Source organism: Rhinatrema bivittatum, chromosome 4 (assembly GCF_901001135.1).
Source record: "Rhinatrema bivittatum chromosome 4, aRhiBiv1.1, whole genome shotgun sequence".
Taxonomy (NCBI): domain Eukaryota; kingdom Metazoa; phylum Chordata; class Amphibia; order Gymnophiona; family Rhinatrematidae; genus Rhinatrema; species Rhinatrema bivittatum.
Window position 1 is genome coordinate 121,427,186 of NC_042618.1, and position 16,285 is coordinate 121,443,470.

The 16,285-nt window shown below is 44.1% G+C and overlaps 1 protein-coding gene across 1 annotated transcript in view; it reads right to left on the reverse strand.

Annotated features, from left to right (window-relative positions):
• GALNT16 (polypeptide N-acetylgalactosaminyltransferase 16) overlaps window positions 1-16,285 on the reverse strand; it is a 403,191-nt gene that overhangs the window by 108,086 nt on the left and 278,820 nt on the right. The window contains exon 7 of the mRNA XM_029598802.1: window positions 9,506-9,593. Coding sequence (XP_029454662.1) covers window positions 9,506-9,593 — 88 coding nt within the window. The remainder of the gene's footprint in view (window positions 1-9,505; window positions 9,594-16,285) is intronic.

Sequence of the window (16,285 nt, forward strand, 5' to 3'; positions counted from 1 at the left end):
CACTCAAGCAAGAGACCTGGGAGTAATAATCGACAGCCATCTGAATTTAAAGAAGTTCATTAATCACACCACCAAGGACTGCTTTTATAAACTACAGGTTCTAAAAAGACTCAAACCCCTCTTACACTTCCAAGACTTCAGATCAGTTCTCCAGGCCATTCTGTTTTCCAAGGTAGACTACTGCAATTCCATTCTGCTGGGTCTCCCTGCCTCCTCTACTAAACCCCTTCAGATGCTCCAAAATGCAGCTGCAAGAATCTTGACTAACACCAACAGAAGAGAGCATATCACACCCATCCTCAAAGATCTACATTGGCTTCCAATAAGTTTCAGAATCCTTCACAAATCCCTTACCATCATTCATAAAGCTATCCACCAGCAGATCTCCATCGACTTACAATACCCTCTTAGATGTCACACTTCCTCAAGACCTATCAGAGAAGCCTACAAAGGATCCCTACTCGCCCCTGCCACAAAATCCACCCACCTGACATCCACCAGAGAAAGGGCCTTTTCAAAAGCAGGACCAGCCATTTGGGATGCCAGCCCACCTGATCTCAGACAGGAATCTTGTCTGCTGATTTTTAAGAAAAAACTCAAAACCTGGCTGTTTCAACAAGCCTTTCACCCAACCTAGGCTTACATTAACCTATGCCACAGATCACATCCTAAGTTCATCTATTCAGCTCACGAGATCTCACAAGGTGTAATCATTTCGTTATTGTTATAGTTATCTAGTTATCTCTCCACTTCTGGCTTCTTATTCTTCCTCTACTTGGTTCCATTTCCCCTGTTCAATGTAACTTTTGCTTCCTTTGCTTTTCGCTGTTGGTTATTGTTATTATACTCCTGTTTCATGTAAACCGATATATGATATGATTGTATCATGAATTTCGGTATAAAAAAGTATTAAATAAATAAATAAAAATAAAATGTGGATAAGGATTCAGGGCGAAGGGGTTATTTAAAAAAGGAGGGATAGGAAAGGAAGTTACCCATTTAAATCTGATTTATTTCCTAAACCAGCTCAGATACATATGGATATGTGGCCACTCTTACATAACTGGGTCAGGAAGAGAGCAGTAAAATGGCCTCAGAGGAAGCATCTAGGTTTTGCGGTGTCAGGCATTAGGATTTAGTGGATGGGCGAGTATAGTACGAAATGGGACAAACTACTTCTGACACTGATTGGCACAGTTAGAATGCTGCCTGCCCCGCAGGTTATTCTCATATACCTAGGAGGCAACAACCCAGGAGGCCTGAAAGGTGTCAAGGTGATCCTGAAAATCAAGCAGGACAGAGTTCAGATCTCAGTTTTATTTCCCAGGTCAAGAATCGTATGGTCAGATATCATCCAGCGGCAAGAGTGGAGGTCAGACGGGGCGCTGAAGGACATAGAAACCAGAAAAAAAACTGGGAGATCTCTAAATTTGTTTCACTCTTAAGGGGGTTAGCTGTGAGATATGACTTGATTTCCACAGGCTGTCCAGGATTCTACAGACTGGATGGAGTCCGCTTGTCTGAGGGGATCATTTAGGAAGTATTTTTCCCATAGACACAGAATGAGAGGTAACCTTTAGTAAATAGGCCCCTGAGATGGGAATAGACATTTTATTGAGCACCTATCAAGACACAATTGTGGCAGCCTTGCATGGCTGAAGTAGGCCGTACATGGTGGAAGAGCTGGGACAGTCAAGGTTGCCGCTTCCCAGCTCTTGGCATAGAAATTTGGGATTCCAGGTTTGGACTGACAGTAGCAGGTCTCTGAATTGACTGAAAATTGAATAAGATATTATATAAATTTCCCAAATATCAAGGCAGGATAGATGTGAATGTTTGTGCAGTTCATGCTTAGCACTAGCAAGAATGCAGCTGGATCTGTTTGGCAGGCTGTTTGCACAGTAAGGTGCAAGCATGAAAGCAGGCTGCAAACGCAAGACACTAAGGGCTGAATTTTCAAAGCCATTTCAATGCATAAAACACAGTTTATGAGTATAAATAGCTCATTAGATAATTGTCCATCTTTGTGTGCAAAAAGTATGTAGGAAAAAATGTCATGCTAATTTTTGTTCTCACAAGAAAGAGGTGGAGTGGGGATTGAGTTGTATGCTTTTAATTTTAAAACAATATGGGCGTATATAGTCCGAGTGCTGTAAGTTCTTTTTACTCACTATGGGTTCTAATGCTCCAATCACAAAGGGGCCGATGCAACACAGTGCGCTCAGCCAAGTGCACTGTATAACCTGCACTCCGACGCCGGTTAAATAGGCGCTAATCCGCCCCCTAATGCAATGCATCTATTTAACCCGCGTCGGACATGGAGTGAATGTAATAGCGCTCATCACATGCAAATGCATGTGAACGAGCCTATTGCTCATTCACTCCGCATGCAAAAAAATAAATGTGCATCTCAGCCTGGAGCAGGTGTTAATAGCCGAGCGCAGGTAAAAGAAGTACAGAAAAAACTGCTTTTCTGTACTTCTTTTTTTTTAAATTAAAAAAAAACAAAAACTTGGCAGACCGCCGAGCTATGAAGACCGACGCCGAGTTTACTGGTGTCGGTCTTCATAACCAGCCTCCTTGCTAGCGTGACCCCCTAATTTGAGTATTGCATGGCGCCTTGTGGGCGCCTTGCGCGCGTTAGGAAAGCGGGCGCTGACTTTTCAGCGACCGCTTTCCGCGCTTTATATTGCAACGGCCTCAAAGGTATTTGTTTATGAAACCTTGTGTAAGGCATCTTAGGCCTTAATAGAGGTTAAGGTGTGTGCTAACATGGGGAACCTTCCAGTAAGGGAATGTCCCAGGGGAGTGTAGGTTTGAGTGAGAAGCAGTAGATTCCTATTTGCTGTAAAGGATCTCTACTGAAGAGGATTATTCTGTTTAGAAGTTGCTTATTGTAAGTTGTAACTCCCCCCACATGGGAGCCTGAGATGGTGAGCTCTCAGAGTATATACACTTCAGCCACCATCTTAGGGTGTGGACTTTTTAGTTATCCCTTGTGGGGCAGCATGTTACTATGCCATCTCATATTTTTGTTTGCTTTATTTAAGGAAGGACCCTTGGCCCTCTAAGGAAGAGGCTTTGGGTAAGGAAAAGAAGTTGTTCCACTCTTCCTTTCTCTCTTTTTTCATTTCCCTTTTTTAAAGACTTATTTTTCTAACATGCCTGAGTATTCTAAGGCCCAGGGACTCAGTGTATGCAATTTAGAGGAGCAGGATCTCTCAACCAGAGAACACAGATGGACTATTGGAAGTCCTGTGGAGGAATGGGTCTATTCCTGGGGAGAGAAAGGAGAAGATCCGTGGCACCATCCAGTGTTATTCACATCTGCGTCATCAGGATGTTGAAGAGAGGAATATGGAGGTACCATCCAGGCACAGAACAGGGAAGTAAGAAGAATGGCTGAACAACTGGATTAAAGTATGAAAAAATGGGACTTTACTTAAGAATACTTACATTGGGAGATATTATTCTATCCACCAAATTCTGGGAGGAAGCTCCATTGATTCATTTAGTCCTAATCCTGTCTGTCTACCCCATTAGACAGACAGGATTAGGACTAAATGAATCAATTGACTCTATTAACATCAGAGCAATTAGAATTGATATGATATAAGAGAACCATTTGACATCAATAACTTAAATGGAAGCTGAAAGTCAAATGTATTAGATCTGAAGCTGTGAAATGGATTGCAAAATCAAGAATGTGTAATTAAATATTATTTATCAACTTTCCATCTTTAATCGGTAAAAGTTGAGTAGGAAATCATCAAATCCTTCCAGAGTGATTATTAGTGCTGTATACACGAGACTTTATTACTGGAGTTGACTAGAAAGTAATCTCCCTGCCCACCCCCCTCCCCAGACAGGGAATTCTGGACTTTCAGAGTGTAATTACAGAAGAGGCCTTTACCAACTAAACCTTTATTTGAGGTGTGGTCTTTGGGGGGTCATGTGAAGGGACCCTAGCCCAAGGGTTATACCCCTAAAGGGGATGAGCTGGGAGTGGATTATAAAAATTGTTTCCCAGGAGGCACAAGCCAGAGCCTGAAAGAAGCTAAGGAGAGAGCAGAGGGAGATCTCAGGAGATACACACACTCCCTTGTGGTACACATGCGCCAATCATCCAGACCATAACAAACAAAAATTGTGATCAGTGTGACTAGAACATATTAATTTAGTAATTATGGGCAGGTGTAACTGGGTGTGTGTACTTTCTGAGAATTGACAAAGTGAAAGCAAGCATATACTTTCAGTTTGAAAATCTGTGGCAAGTGTAAGGGTAAGAAGTATCCGTGGACCTTCCTGTCTCTGAAAATTACCCACTAGAAGCCTTAGTGGCAATACGGGTGTTAGACCTGCATTTTGAATCCAATCTGTTATTACAACAAGTGTTCTCAGTTGTGTACTAGTGTTGTATAGAAACTGTGTTTGTGTCAGTGTTATGCTGATTAAAGTTTAAAGAAAAAAAAAAAGGGGGGGGCTACTTCCTGTGCACTCTGTACAAGAAGCAGGAAGTTGTTCTGTCTCCATCTTTTTGTGCACACTGTTAAAGGTGTTCCATGTGCTTTACAGATTCTGCTTGTCTTACTTGTATTTCTGCTAATTTTCTGCTTTCAATGGGCATGGCATAGCTGGATTGGTCTGGCAGGCTATACATTTCTTGTTTAGGCCGGGTCAGTCTGAGAGGTCAACAGCAGCTAGGCAGGCAGGCCAGTTGCAAGTGAGGAATTAGGGCAAAGACTAATGGTATGACAGATTTAAGTTTATAATCTGTTGTATAAGCTGAACCTTGGTGAATTAGGATGAATAAAATGCATGTGCTTTTCTTATACCTTAAATAAAAGTTGCAGCCCTTTTATTTTCTACAAAGATTTGCCTCACGACTCTCAGCTGCATGCTCAATTGAGAAAGGGGGTGGGGAAAGGAGGGGGCTAAGGGAAATCTGGGCTAATTTAAGGTGAAGCCTACGTTAAGGCCTATAACTAAATCCTACGCTGAAGTTTATGTAAGTGACACAAAACAAGTGCATTCAACACATATTGCCTATAGAGTACCTACCACCAAAGCACTCACTGTTATGCTTATTCACAGGGAAGGACTGGATGCTAAGCTGGAACAGAAGGGCTATAAATCAAAACATTTTCAGACAATTCAGCCCTCCCTCTTCTTGGTACCGTACCACTAATCTGAACAATCTAGAAAAAATCAGGACAGTTGGCAACTCTAGTTTCAAACATGTTCATGCTGCCCTGAGCTCCCAGCACATAGGGCTTGTTCTCATGTTACCAAAAGGCAGGAGTCTAAGGTGGTTCCCTAACCAAGGTCTCTTGCCTGGTTCTTCACTGTTTTCTTTTCCATCACTGGTATCCTGCTGTACTCAGTCACATCCCTGTCGTCGGTGGACTGCTGCCAGCATGCAAGAACAATTAGTGCCACTACATTTCGGAAGCTGTATTCGTGTCCAGTCTGTTTCATGCCTCATTTGCCATAGAAGTTACGAGATTTTAATCAACGTTATAGGATATCACTGCATACTTTGAATAAAAGGACTTAATTTGCTATTTCCTTTACAAGCTTGTCACTGGCTAATAAAAACCATGATTATGATTTTAGCTTGGGTTTAAGCAGTAACAAAGTTTCCAATGTCAAATTCTCTATACATTCTCCGAGATCTCAAGTTCCTGTTAAAATAAAGAACTAGAAATTGGCTCTAACCAGTGACAAGCTTGTAAAGGAAATAGCAAATTAAGGCCAGGATTCATCATTCTTCGCAGAATGATGAATCCTGCGAAAACGGGAGGGGGCGGGCCTGCGAAAGCCCGCAGCCTTTCTCACCACGGTGGTGCGCCGGCTGCTGGCTTTCGCACCGAATAGCACCACCGTGAAAGTAACATTATCGCCGGCAGCGGAGGCACCGCCGACTCCGCCCCCTCCCCTCCCCCTGATTTGCATTCGATCGCATGCAAAAAGGCCCCCTAGGTGTTTAAATAAATCTCTACAATAACAGAAGAACTATATGGAGAAGAGAAAATCATCAGGTAGTGAAATGCTCCCTTGTTGCTGTAACTACTGTATCTTTCACTAGAACTGAGCTGAGTTACAATGGGTTAACATGTATGGCCCTGGTCTCAAACCTGTGACCTTGAGGTCTAAGAGTACGTAACCACTATCTCATTTTCACTTAATCTCTACAAATGTAAAGCAATGGATTTCAGTTGTTTCAGCGGTGGAAGGTGGAATGTGGTGTTTGTACCCTTAAGCGGGGATTGATGTCACAGAGCGACATCTACAGGTGTAAAGGCTGAGGCTTGCAGAGTGGGTGTGCCTCTTTTGCTGAAACAATCTTTTGCCAGATTTTGCCTGCTTGCTGTGTGCTTTGCTCCCTGGTGCAGAAATCAGTGGCTACAACACATTTGTTCCATGGAGGGAGTAAAACTTGTACTCTCCTCCTAGGGGTTGAGGCCTAGCTATTTATTAGCAAAGCCCCTAGGAGGAATCATGGGAAAACCACCATCATTTATCTTGGCCTCTGAACTGAATGAGTGACTGATTTTCTCCGATAAACTGTGCTGGATTTATGTCAGAAATTAATTCCTTATGCTGAGGAATTTATGGTGCTGCTAAAGGTTTTTGTTTTGCTATTGTCTGCCTGAAGATCTTTACTGTGGAAGCCTGTGGAGTGACTTGAATATGCCTATTTTGTGTTTAATAAATTTAGCGTTATTGGAATCACCAAACCGAAGTGTAGCAGCATCAGAGCCCGGAGCAAGGGAGTCCTAGTCATCGTGCAATAGTGCTACCTAGTGGCCAGATCTATAGCCCATGATCACTGTTTATAGAAGGAGCCCTGCTGTGTGGCTTCCGGCTGTTGCCGCAAGGACCGGGCTAAGAAGGTGGGAGAGAGATGAGGAACAAAGGGAAAAAAAACCCCTTGTACTTGCAAATAAGGCCAATTCCAGCTGAGTTGAAAGCCCAAAGGTGGAACATGAAACTGCCGTGGTAAAAAAAACAACAACATTTTGTGACATACACTGTAATGTTTTGTTTCTTTTGTCTTATTTTTTTTATGGGTAGGGTGTGGTTTGACCTGGCATTTTCCTTCTTCTCCTTTGGGTTCCCAAGTTCAACTGAAACCAGGGCTGAAATCTGAAACTATGAGCCTTCATTTGCAACTACCTCAGGATTTTTTCCCCCTCCTTCATAGCTCTGCCTCCCCCTAATGTACCTAGGCTGGTCATTCTGGGCCAGGAGGCAATGCAGCAGGGCTCCTTCGGGAACCCTACAGTCATGGGCACCGAATCTGGCCATTAGGTGTCGCCCTTAAGCAACAACCACAACTCCTTCCCCTATGGGATTTTGAACGCTGCCTCCGCAGCATCCCCAGCCTCAGCTGACCTGGGAAGTGTAAGACCCAACTCTGGGATCAAACCGGGGGCCTTCTACATGGTACTGTACAGCACTGCCAACGAGCCAATGGGCTGCCAATTACCTTAGATTTTTTTCTTGTGGGCTTGCTAGGGTTGTCCAAAGACTACTCGGTGCTGGTCTGTATGTAAAGGCATCACTAATGTGTCCCTTACTATGGGCCCGATGTAATAAGACCCGCAGCAAAGCAGGCACTCGTTATATGCGCGGGTTTTGATCACTGTGCGCAGCTGAAGCTGCCGCTTCCGCGGAATGTAAAAAAAATAAATGATGCAAATGACTTGCACGCAGAAATCCGCGCACGTATGGAAAAATACACGTACCTAAGCATGGTACAGGGCCTATGTAATAAGCAGCCTCATCCGTGCTCAAAAGCCGCGCTGATAATCCGCGCATAAAAGCGAGTGAGCGAGCGAACGGGTCTCTCTATTAAGTGAAAGTAAGACCCTGGAAAGTGTTTTTAATATTTCAATTAACTGTGCTGCAGAAAACATGGCATGGATGCTAATTCGCAACAATGCTGCCGCTCTTCTGGTCGTGTATCTGTCCGCCCAGGGAAGCACCTACCTTGGACACCGTGAAAAGCTGGCCACTCGGAAGCCAAGATAAGCGCTTAGCCAGGTGCTTAACAGGCCACTCGTGCTCTGTTTGTGGCAGAAAAATCTGCACGATCGGGCGCCCAGAAAGGCACCTAGCGTACCTTACCGTTTGGATGCTCAGGTAGGCGCTTAGTTGCTTTCATATCTGCACGATCGGGTGCCCAGAAAGGCGCCTAGCTACCATTGCCGCTCGGGTGCGACCAAGTAAGCGCCTAGCTCAGCGCCCGAGTGGCAACGGTAGCTAGGTGCATTTCTGGGTGCCAGACGGTATACATTCTCGACCCAGTAAAGCGCCTAGCTTTTCTGGGCACCTAGCTACCGTTGCAGCTCGGGTGCTGAGCTAGGCGCTTACTTGGTCGCGAATCTATACGTTCCGACGCCCAGAAAAGCACCTAGCTAAGCTGGCCACTCGGACGCCAACATAGGCCCCCTGAGTCGGTGCTGATACTTAACTCATGCCCTGACCAAGGCGGTAAACAACCCGCATTAAAAAACCCGCACTAGCACGGCTCCCTGCATTGCCAATGATTAGCTAATCACCTCCTTTGAATGCCGTTAGCATGCATTCGCGCAGGAAAAACTGCGGGTCCGTGAGAACGTTCGCGTTTTTCCCCGCACACAATACATCCCCGTATAGGACTTTGCGCAGGAAAACGCGAGTACACAGTTGCACCTTATTACATTGGCCCCTATATGCATCCTAGTCCTCACATATCCTAATGTATGATGACAGAGAGAACAGCAGTGCATAGATACATCTGAAATTCCTCAAAGGGAAGCATTTTGCAGGGAGTGTGTGTTTAACCGTACTTATAAGCCCACTTGACTCATGGTTCTGATCCTTCTGTCTCTTGTCCAGAGGGGTGATTGGGACCCGAGGGTGGAGTGCCCAGGCTCTTGGCTATGGGAAGATTTTCTTGTGATTCAAGGAGGATCTTGAGAGTGGGAAGGACCAAGAGGTGATCCAAGGAAGAGAGGAGTTATTTTGCATACTCTGTGAGAGATTACCTAAGGGATCAGAAGAGTGGATTTCTGGACTGTCAGATTAGGAAGTCTACTGGCAGCAGTGCTGTTGAAGGAAGTTGGCAACAGAGCCTTATTTGACATTTTATCAGGAGAAATTTCCAGTTTTCCTCCTAGGAAAGAATCTGCATCTTGTTTGCCCAGGGCGGGTCCCTTTTTAAGAGTACCTTCTACCAGGAAGTGCAGACTGTATCTGTATCTGTCTTTTCTTCTTTTTATTACTGGGACTTTAGAAGAGCTGCAACAAAAGCCTAGGCCCTAGGCCCTTGAAAGTCTAACTTTCTCCCCATTCAGAAATAAACCATGAAGCACAGGTCAGAACATGGACCCAGTACTCCAAAATGTAACCCCTAAGCCCTAGTAGGTGAGGATACATATAGGATTTGCACTCCCTATATTCCCTAACCAGAGTAGATTCATAAATATTACTACCGCACATCTAACCATTCACCTACCTCCCCTCAGGTCAGCAGATGCCGCCAAGTATGCAAAATTATCCAGGCTGATGACATCAATGATTGGGCTCACGACCCTGGTGTAATCCTGAAACATCAAAGGAGAGTCATAATTTAGACTGGCTCGGATGCCTGAGACAACTTCAGAAAGTCAGCAAGAATCTGGAGTATGCAACATGTCAACATACGAAAGAAAAATCCTCCATCACTCCCTGGGAAGACACCCAGCTGCCAACAAGGCTCCTGTAAACCATTCACGCCTGTAACAGTGACACATTAAAAGAGATCACTGGTATATGCTCCCTGTCTCTTTCACTAGCATTTTCCCTGTTGTAGTTCCTAACCAAAACCCTTATGTCTCAGATAACCCTCATATCATCATCATGTCTTAGCATGGAGAAATATAAAAGGGTTAACTTTTGGGAATGTTCCAATTTATCTTGGGTGAATTATTCCCTAGTAAATTTCTTTGTCCTTGGCGATGTGGGCAGACCTAAAGTTATCTGGCTAACTTAGCCAGATATAGCAGAAAATCAGCTAAGTTAGTCGGATAACATAGCTCCACCCTGGAATGTGCCCAAAATATCTGGCTAAAAGTTAGCCAAATATGTGCCCAAAATATTCAAAAGTTAGCATTCACCTTTGAAAAATATGGACACCTTAATGTTTCTTTTTCTTGATTTTACTTGTATAGAAGGGGTTAGTGTTTTCCCCCAATAAAATATAATTGGAAATATTGCAGCAATGTCAGTTTCCAAGGGAATAGTAGTCAGTTAGGAGTGGCAGAAGAGTCCATCCCGGGTGGGACAGTAAGGAGTAATCTATGTCTGTGACTCACAGAGTCACTAGGGGAGCTGTCGACAAGGTTGCTGGAGATAGCAGTAGGGTTAACTGCTTGCTCTCTGGGCTCCAGTATCGGCCTGGTCTCCTGTCCATTGTGAGAGCATGTCTCACATTCTCATCAGGTGGGAAGAGAATTCCAGGAGGAGTTTTAGAACACAACACTTGGACCACAGATATAGCTATGGGAGGGGGAGAAGGGTCTCAAGGGCCTGTACCTCCCTTTACATTTGGCTCACGCCTCTTCCTGTACCAGCTGGATGATGTCACATCTGATTCAGGTGCAGCAGGTAGAGGGCGTAGCACTGGAATCACTGCCAGTCCATGATCCCCTGTGCATTTAAAAAGGCTAACTTGAACAAGGAAACAACACTGTCCTTTGGCTAGAAATATAAAAAACTGAGGCCACCAAAGTCTTTATTTACTTTTGGCAGGCAAATATCCCTCCTTCTCTCAGCAACTTAAAAGTTCAGAAATGTCTCTATAGCAGCCTCACAGATTAACACTTGTGTAAAAAGGACAGGAAACAAACAAAAAAAAATGTATAAGGGGATACCTTTTTGTTGGACTAACAATACATTTCTCGACTAGCTTTTGAAAGCTAATACTGTCTTCTTCAGGTCAAAATTCAAATGAGAAAAAGGTGACATTACCAGGAAACATAAAATAGTGTGGTTGCAATAAGTGAATCATAAAAGGCATTACAATGATAGGGTGGGGGGTGGGTGGGGTGAAGGGGTGAGGATGGTTTGATGGGTGAGGGAGGAGAGTGAGAGACAGCCAGGACCACAAGAGAGTGAGAAGACAGATAATGGAGTGTTGCCAGAAAGTAAAGGGTTTTGTAGCCACTGCTGGGAAGATCTAGATAGGATGGGGTAAGTGATAGGGGTCGGGGTCTAGCATAGTGCCTCTTCATGTTAACTTTGGGCCCCCCCAAAAAGAAAATCTGTTCTGGCTATGCCCCTGACTTGGACTGAGTTATTTTTTAAGCTTTATTCCCTGGGTGTTACAGGTAAATCCTGCCCCCCCACAGCACAAATCCACGCATTTTTCTAGACACTACATTGAGTGGTTCAGTGCTGAGCAGCTCAAAAGTGCGAAACACCCCCCCCCCCCCCCCCTTGTTAGGGGTGGATTATACTAGCTTTCCAGTGTATTTTTCCCATGCCATTATTCCTCCTTCCCCATCCATTTACAAGGCTTTTGTTTGTCAGCTGTCAATGTGGCCTTGCATTTCCAGCAAGGATCAGCCTCCTCCATAGCTGTCATCCTCAATGACGCTGATTACACAGCGGTGACAAATGAAAGATCCCAGTCACTTGTTTTTAATAAAACGAGCTGGTTTCCACACACTTACAGGTTAGAAGAAGTGGTTTACCACTTCAGAATAACTGCATCAGCAGACTCAACAAGGAGCACTACCTCTTCACTGTGGAAGGCTGGCTATGTGATACTGGTTAGTTTAAGTTAATTGGACACATTTTGTAGGAGAAATATCATGCTTCCTGATGAGGTGAAATATTCTTGTGTTTCCTTTAGGCCCATTCCGGTGCTTGACGAGTGGGAATTATGGTCTTCTCAGCTACTGCTGACACTAATATGAGACATTTTGCTCTAATAGTGTTCCTGCCCGCAAAGTCCAAGGGCCACCAGAAGGGAAATTTTATGACTTTTATAGCAAGAAATTAAAATGCTATGCTAATTCCAAACTCTGTGAGGAAGTGTATAGCTGAGACTGAGCTATAGCTAGAGGGAGAAGGAAACTGCCTTATAATTGATCTGATTAGGGGTGCAGGGCAGGTGCAATCAGACCTGGTTAAATCCCAGACGTCTGGCTCTGTGTAAGAGCCAACTAGAAATAAATCTTCTGATTCGCCTTATCTGAAAGTTTTAGGATCCAGATAAGGGCTCAGTTTACAAAGGTCCTAGGGATTAACCAGGACTGACTGCATGTAATGACTGAACTGATGCGACCCTTCCCCTTTGCTCAGCCTCCCTTCAGTCTCAGGGTTTCTGAGGGTTCACGATTTTACACACTAGAAAGGGGTTTTTCTCCTTGTTGTGTGCTCGTTTTTGACAAATGTGGTAAGCGCCATTTTCTCTGAAGGAAAACTGTATGCATGCAGAATGAAAAACAAAGCAGCAAGAATTCTTTCCCGATACAATCTGCTAAAGCTGCCGCGGTGCCTGATTTCTGCTGAGGAAGATGTGTATTGCCTTTGAGGTTAAACTGATCTAAAAGGTCAGTGGAGACCTGGGTTCCAGCGTCTGCTCCTAAACCCAGATCTCCAGGGTGGTATAAATGTTTTTCAAACTTTGGATTGCGACCCAGCTTTGGGTCATCATAGCCCGTTGCCTGCAGTGCCTCACTTTTCCCCACCTGGAGATGCTGCGACTTTGACGTCCCACCGGCAGCAGGCTCCAGACAGCTGCCGCCGGGGTCCCAGTCCTGTGTGCTCTGTCGATAAACAGCTGACTGGAGAAGCAGCAGCTTTACTGCTTATTGCCACTGCCTTTCTTTGATCAGCACTTGCTCGCTCATAGCCCTCGGCCCACCATCGGTATTTAATTTTAGTTATTACTTGACATGAAATGGTTTTAGCTTGCAAATGTTGCCCTTCATCTTTATGAAGAGAAGTGATTTTCTTCCACTGGGCCCTGAAACAAATTTTTGGACTTCCCGAGGGGAAAAAAAAATAGTTTGAAAACCACTGTGCTACGCATCCCTGCTCTCTGTTTTTCTTCTTTGTTTCCACCTGCTACTTTGCTCTTCCAGCTCAGTTGCAATCGTCCTCCGCTGGACTCTGGCACCATGACCCTTCATTCACAACTATCTGGGATGTTTTCCTCTATTTTTGTATCCCCACAACTTATTTACCCCCCAGTCACTGCAGCAGCCATCCTTGGCCCAAACCAGACGGCAGCTCCCTCTGGGATGTGGTAATGTGGACCCTGAGCATGGCTTAGGAGGTGCCATTGCTGAGCGATGGCTGGGTTCCCCACCCTCCCCACGAGGTGCTGTGAAGGCTGCCTCTGCAGCACTCCCATGCCTGGCCAGCTAGCGGGGCAGAGTCCTGGCCCGGCAATCAAACCAGTACTACCACCGAGCCATTGGGCCAACCCCAACACAAACCTCCTCTTCCACATCAGGAATTCATGAGCCAGTTGAAAGCTGCTGCAAATATTGTATCAGCATGTGTAACGTACTGAGCAGGGATCAGAAACCAAGCTGTTCAGACAGACAGCTTCAAGGTTTCTCTAACTTCTCTTTCAAAACACAGGATATGTGCCCAGGATATCCTCTCTCAGTACTCTGTACCCTCGACCTACTTCTAAAATGTCTCAATTCTCCCCGAGACTAATGACCGCCAGCCACCTGTGCCTGCTGGCTGTGTTTGCAGCTTTTCGAACGAATGGCCAGTACGCTGCAGAGCTTGCAGGGCTCAAACAGATCAGAGATCTGCCCACCTTTCACCATCATTCAAACTTTCCTGCAGTGCTGTCTGGATCAGTGATAAATCCAGCCCTCAAGAGCACATGTGATGAATGACTGTAATACAGAGATCAGAGTCAAGGATTAATTTTGTCATTTCTCATCTGATACTCGCCAGATGAATGGGAGAGGGAAAGGGGGATACCTGCATTTATGAAACTCTTGAAGCTCACTGTTCCCACTGAGATGGAATAATCTAGACAGAGGATGGGGAAATATCATAGTCTGTTGATGATTTACTAAGACACTTAATACATATAATGAATGAGGTGGTCAAAATCATTCTTCATCATCATCAATTACCCTCTTTAATATGAAGGTTGGCAACTATGATAGACCAGTTCTCTTCTTTGTTTCACCAAATGTTTCCAGATTTGAAACCATTTTTCAGTTTTATCACCCCAGTCTGCTCTCTGTTTTCCTCTATCACTTTTGCCCTGTGCCATGCTCTCTGGTATAAAATTACCTAATTTGGCACCAGATCCTCTGAATCATGCAGGACCAAAATCGTTAGGGAAATTACATTTACACTACTGTCTTCTTTTCAGTGAAGGCAGAGGGAAGGAAAATTATATGTAGGGAACCCATGGGATCTCCACTAGTATTCTGGGCTAGAGTTAGGAGCAAGCACTGTAGGAGTGGAGGGACGCACCATCTTGCTACAGCACCCTCCCTGGAGGTTGCTGCACATTAGCAGGTGAGCCTAGGTTCACTGTGGCATTTTCAGTTGAGACATGAAGAAGGAAACATTTTTTTTATTCTGTGGGGGGTGCTGTCTAAGGTTTTCCTTTTCACATTGCTAAGTTTTCAGTCCTCACTTTAACAGTAACAGATATGTGGTACAAAAAACATATCAAATAGAATATGAATGAGCATCATAATTTTAGCACTAGTGTAAGCACATGAGGAACTGCACTGTGAATCCTCTTAGTGCTAAGGGACTACTCACTGGCCCTCTTTGTGCTAATGATTTTAATCATCAGTCATTCAAAATATTAATACATTAATTTTTCATATTTTTCTCCAATTTTTTTTCATATTTTTTTTAAAAAGGAAAGTCTTTGCATGCACTTATCTGTGTGTGATAATCCATGTGTCCAACACCGGGATGAAGCTGACATCTCATAAACAATTTTCTAAAGATATCAAACGTGTGACCTTCTAAATTAGCCCCAATAGATCTATTACTACTGGTCTGTTTAGTTGCTACTTTAGAATTTGATGTGTGCTCATATATAACTGTGGTAGTGCACTTTCTGTGTCTTTTTTTGTTCTTTATATCTTCACAGAAATACCGGGTTGTATTATTTTCTGCTGCAGAGTAGTTTCAACTTTCCCCTGATGAAGGAAGGCTGTATCCTTCTGAAACACTGCAGTGTCAGGCTAATTTAGAAGGTCACTCGTTTGATATCTTTAGAAAGTTGTTTTTGAGATGTCAGCTTGATCCCGGAGTTGGACACACGAATTATCACACACAGATAAGTGCATGCAGACTTTCCTTTTTAAAAAATATGAAAAAAATTGGAGAAAAAAATGTGAAAAACTATTGTATTAATATTTTGAATGACTGATGATTAAAATCATTAGCACAAAGAGGGCCAGTGAGTAGTCCCTTAGCACTAAGAAGATTCACAGTACAGTTCCTCATGTGCTTATACTAGTGCTAAAATTATGATGCTCATTCATATTCTATTTGATATGTTATTTGTACCACATATCTGTTACTGTTAAAGTGAGATATTTACTGTTAATATTTGACATTATTCTTACACTTTGGGAGTTTTCTGCGTTAAGTATTTAGTCCTGACATTGAAGAATGTATTGTAAAAATGTTTTAATAAAGAAAAATAAAAAAGAAGAAAAAAAGATTAAAAGTATGAATTTGAAAACTAAAAAAAAATGAATTGATCTTGCTGTTTAGTTTGATTTGGATAGTTTTGGAGTTACCTGAAGAAGGATTACTTTTTTTTGCAATTCCCCTATCCCTATCCAGTATTGGCTCAAAACCCTGTGCTGAGTAGGTAGGAAGTGAGAAACCTACATTTTCTGACACACACTCAGGGGTAGATTTTCAAAAAGGGCGCCCTCGCGTACTTTTGTAGGCGCATCAGGCGCAAACAAAAGTACGCTGGATTTTAGTAGATACGCGCGTAGCCGCGCGTATCTGCTAAAATCCTGGATCGGCGCGCGCAAGGCTACCGATTTCGTGTAGCCGGCGCGCGCTGAGCGGCGCAGCCTACCTCCATTCCCTCCGAGGCCGCTCCGAAATCGGAGCGGCCTCGGAGGGAATTCGCTAACGCCCTCCCCTCACCTTCCCCTCCCTTCCTCTACCTAACCCACCCCCCCCGGCCCTGTCTAAACCCCCCCTACCTTTGTTGGGGGATTTACGCCTCCCAGAGGGAGAAGTAAATCCCCGCGCGCCAGCGGGCCGCTGGCGTGCCTAGACG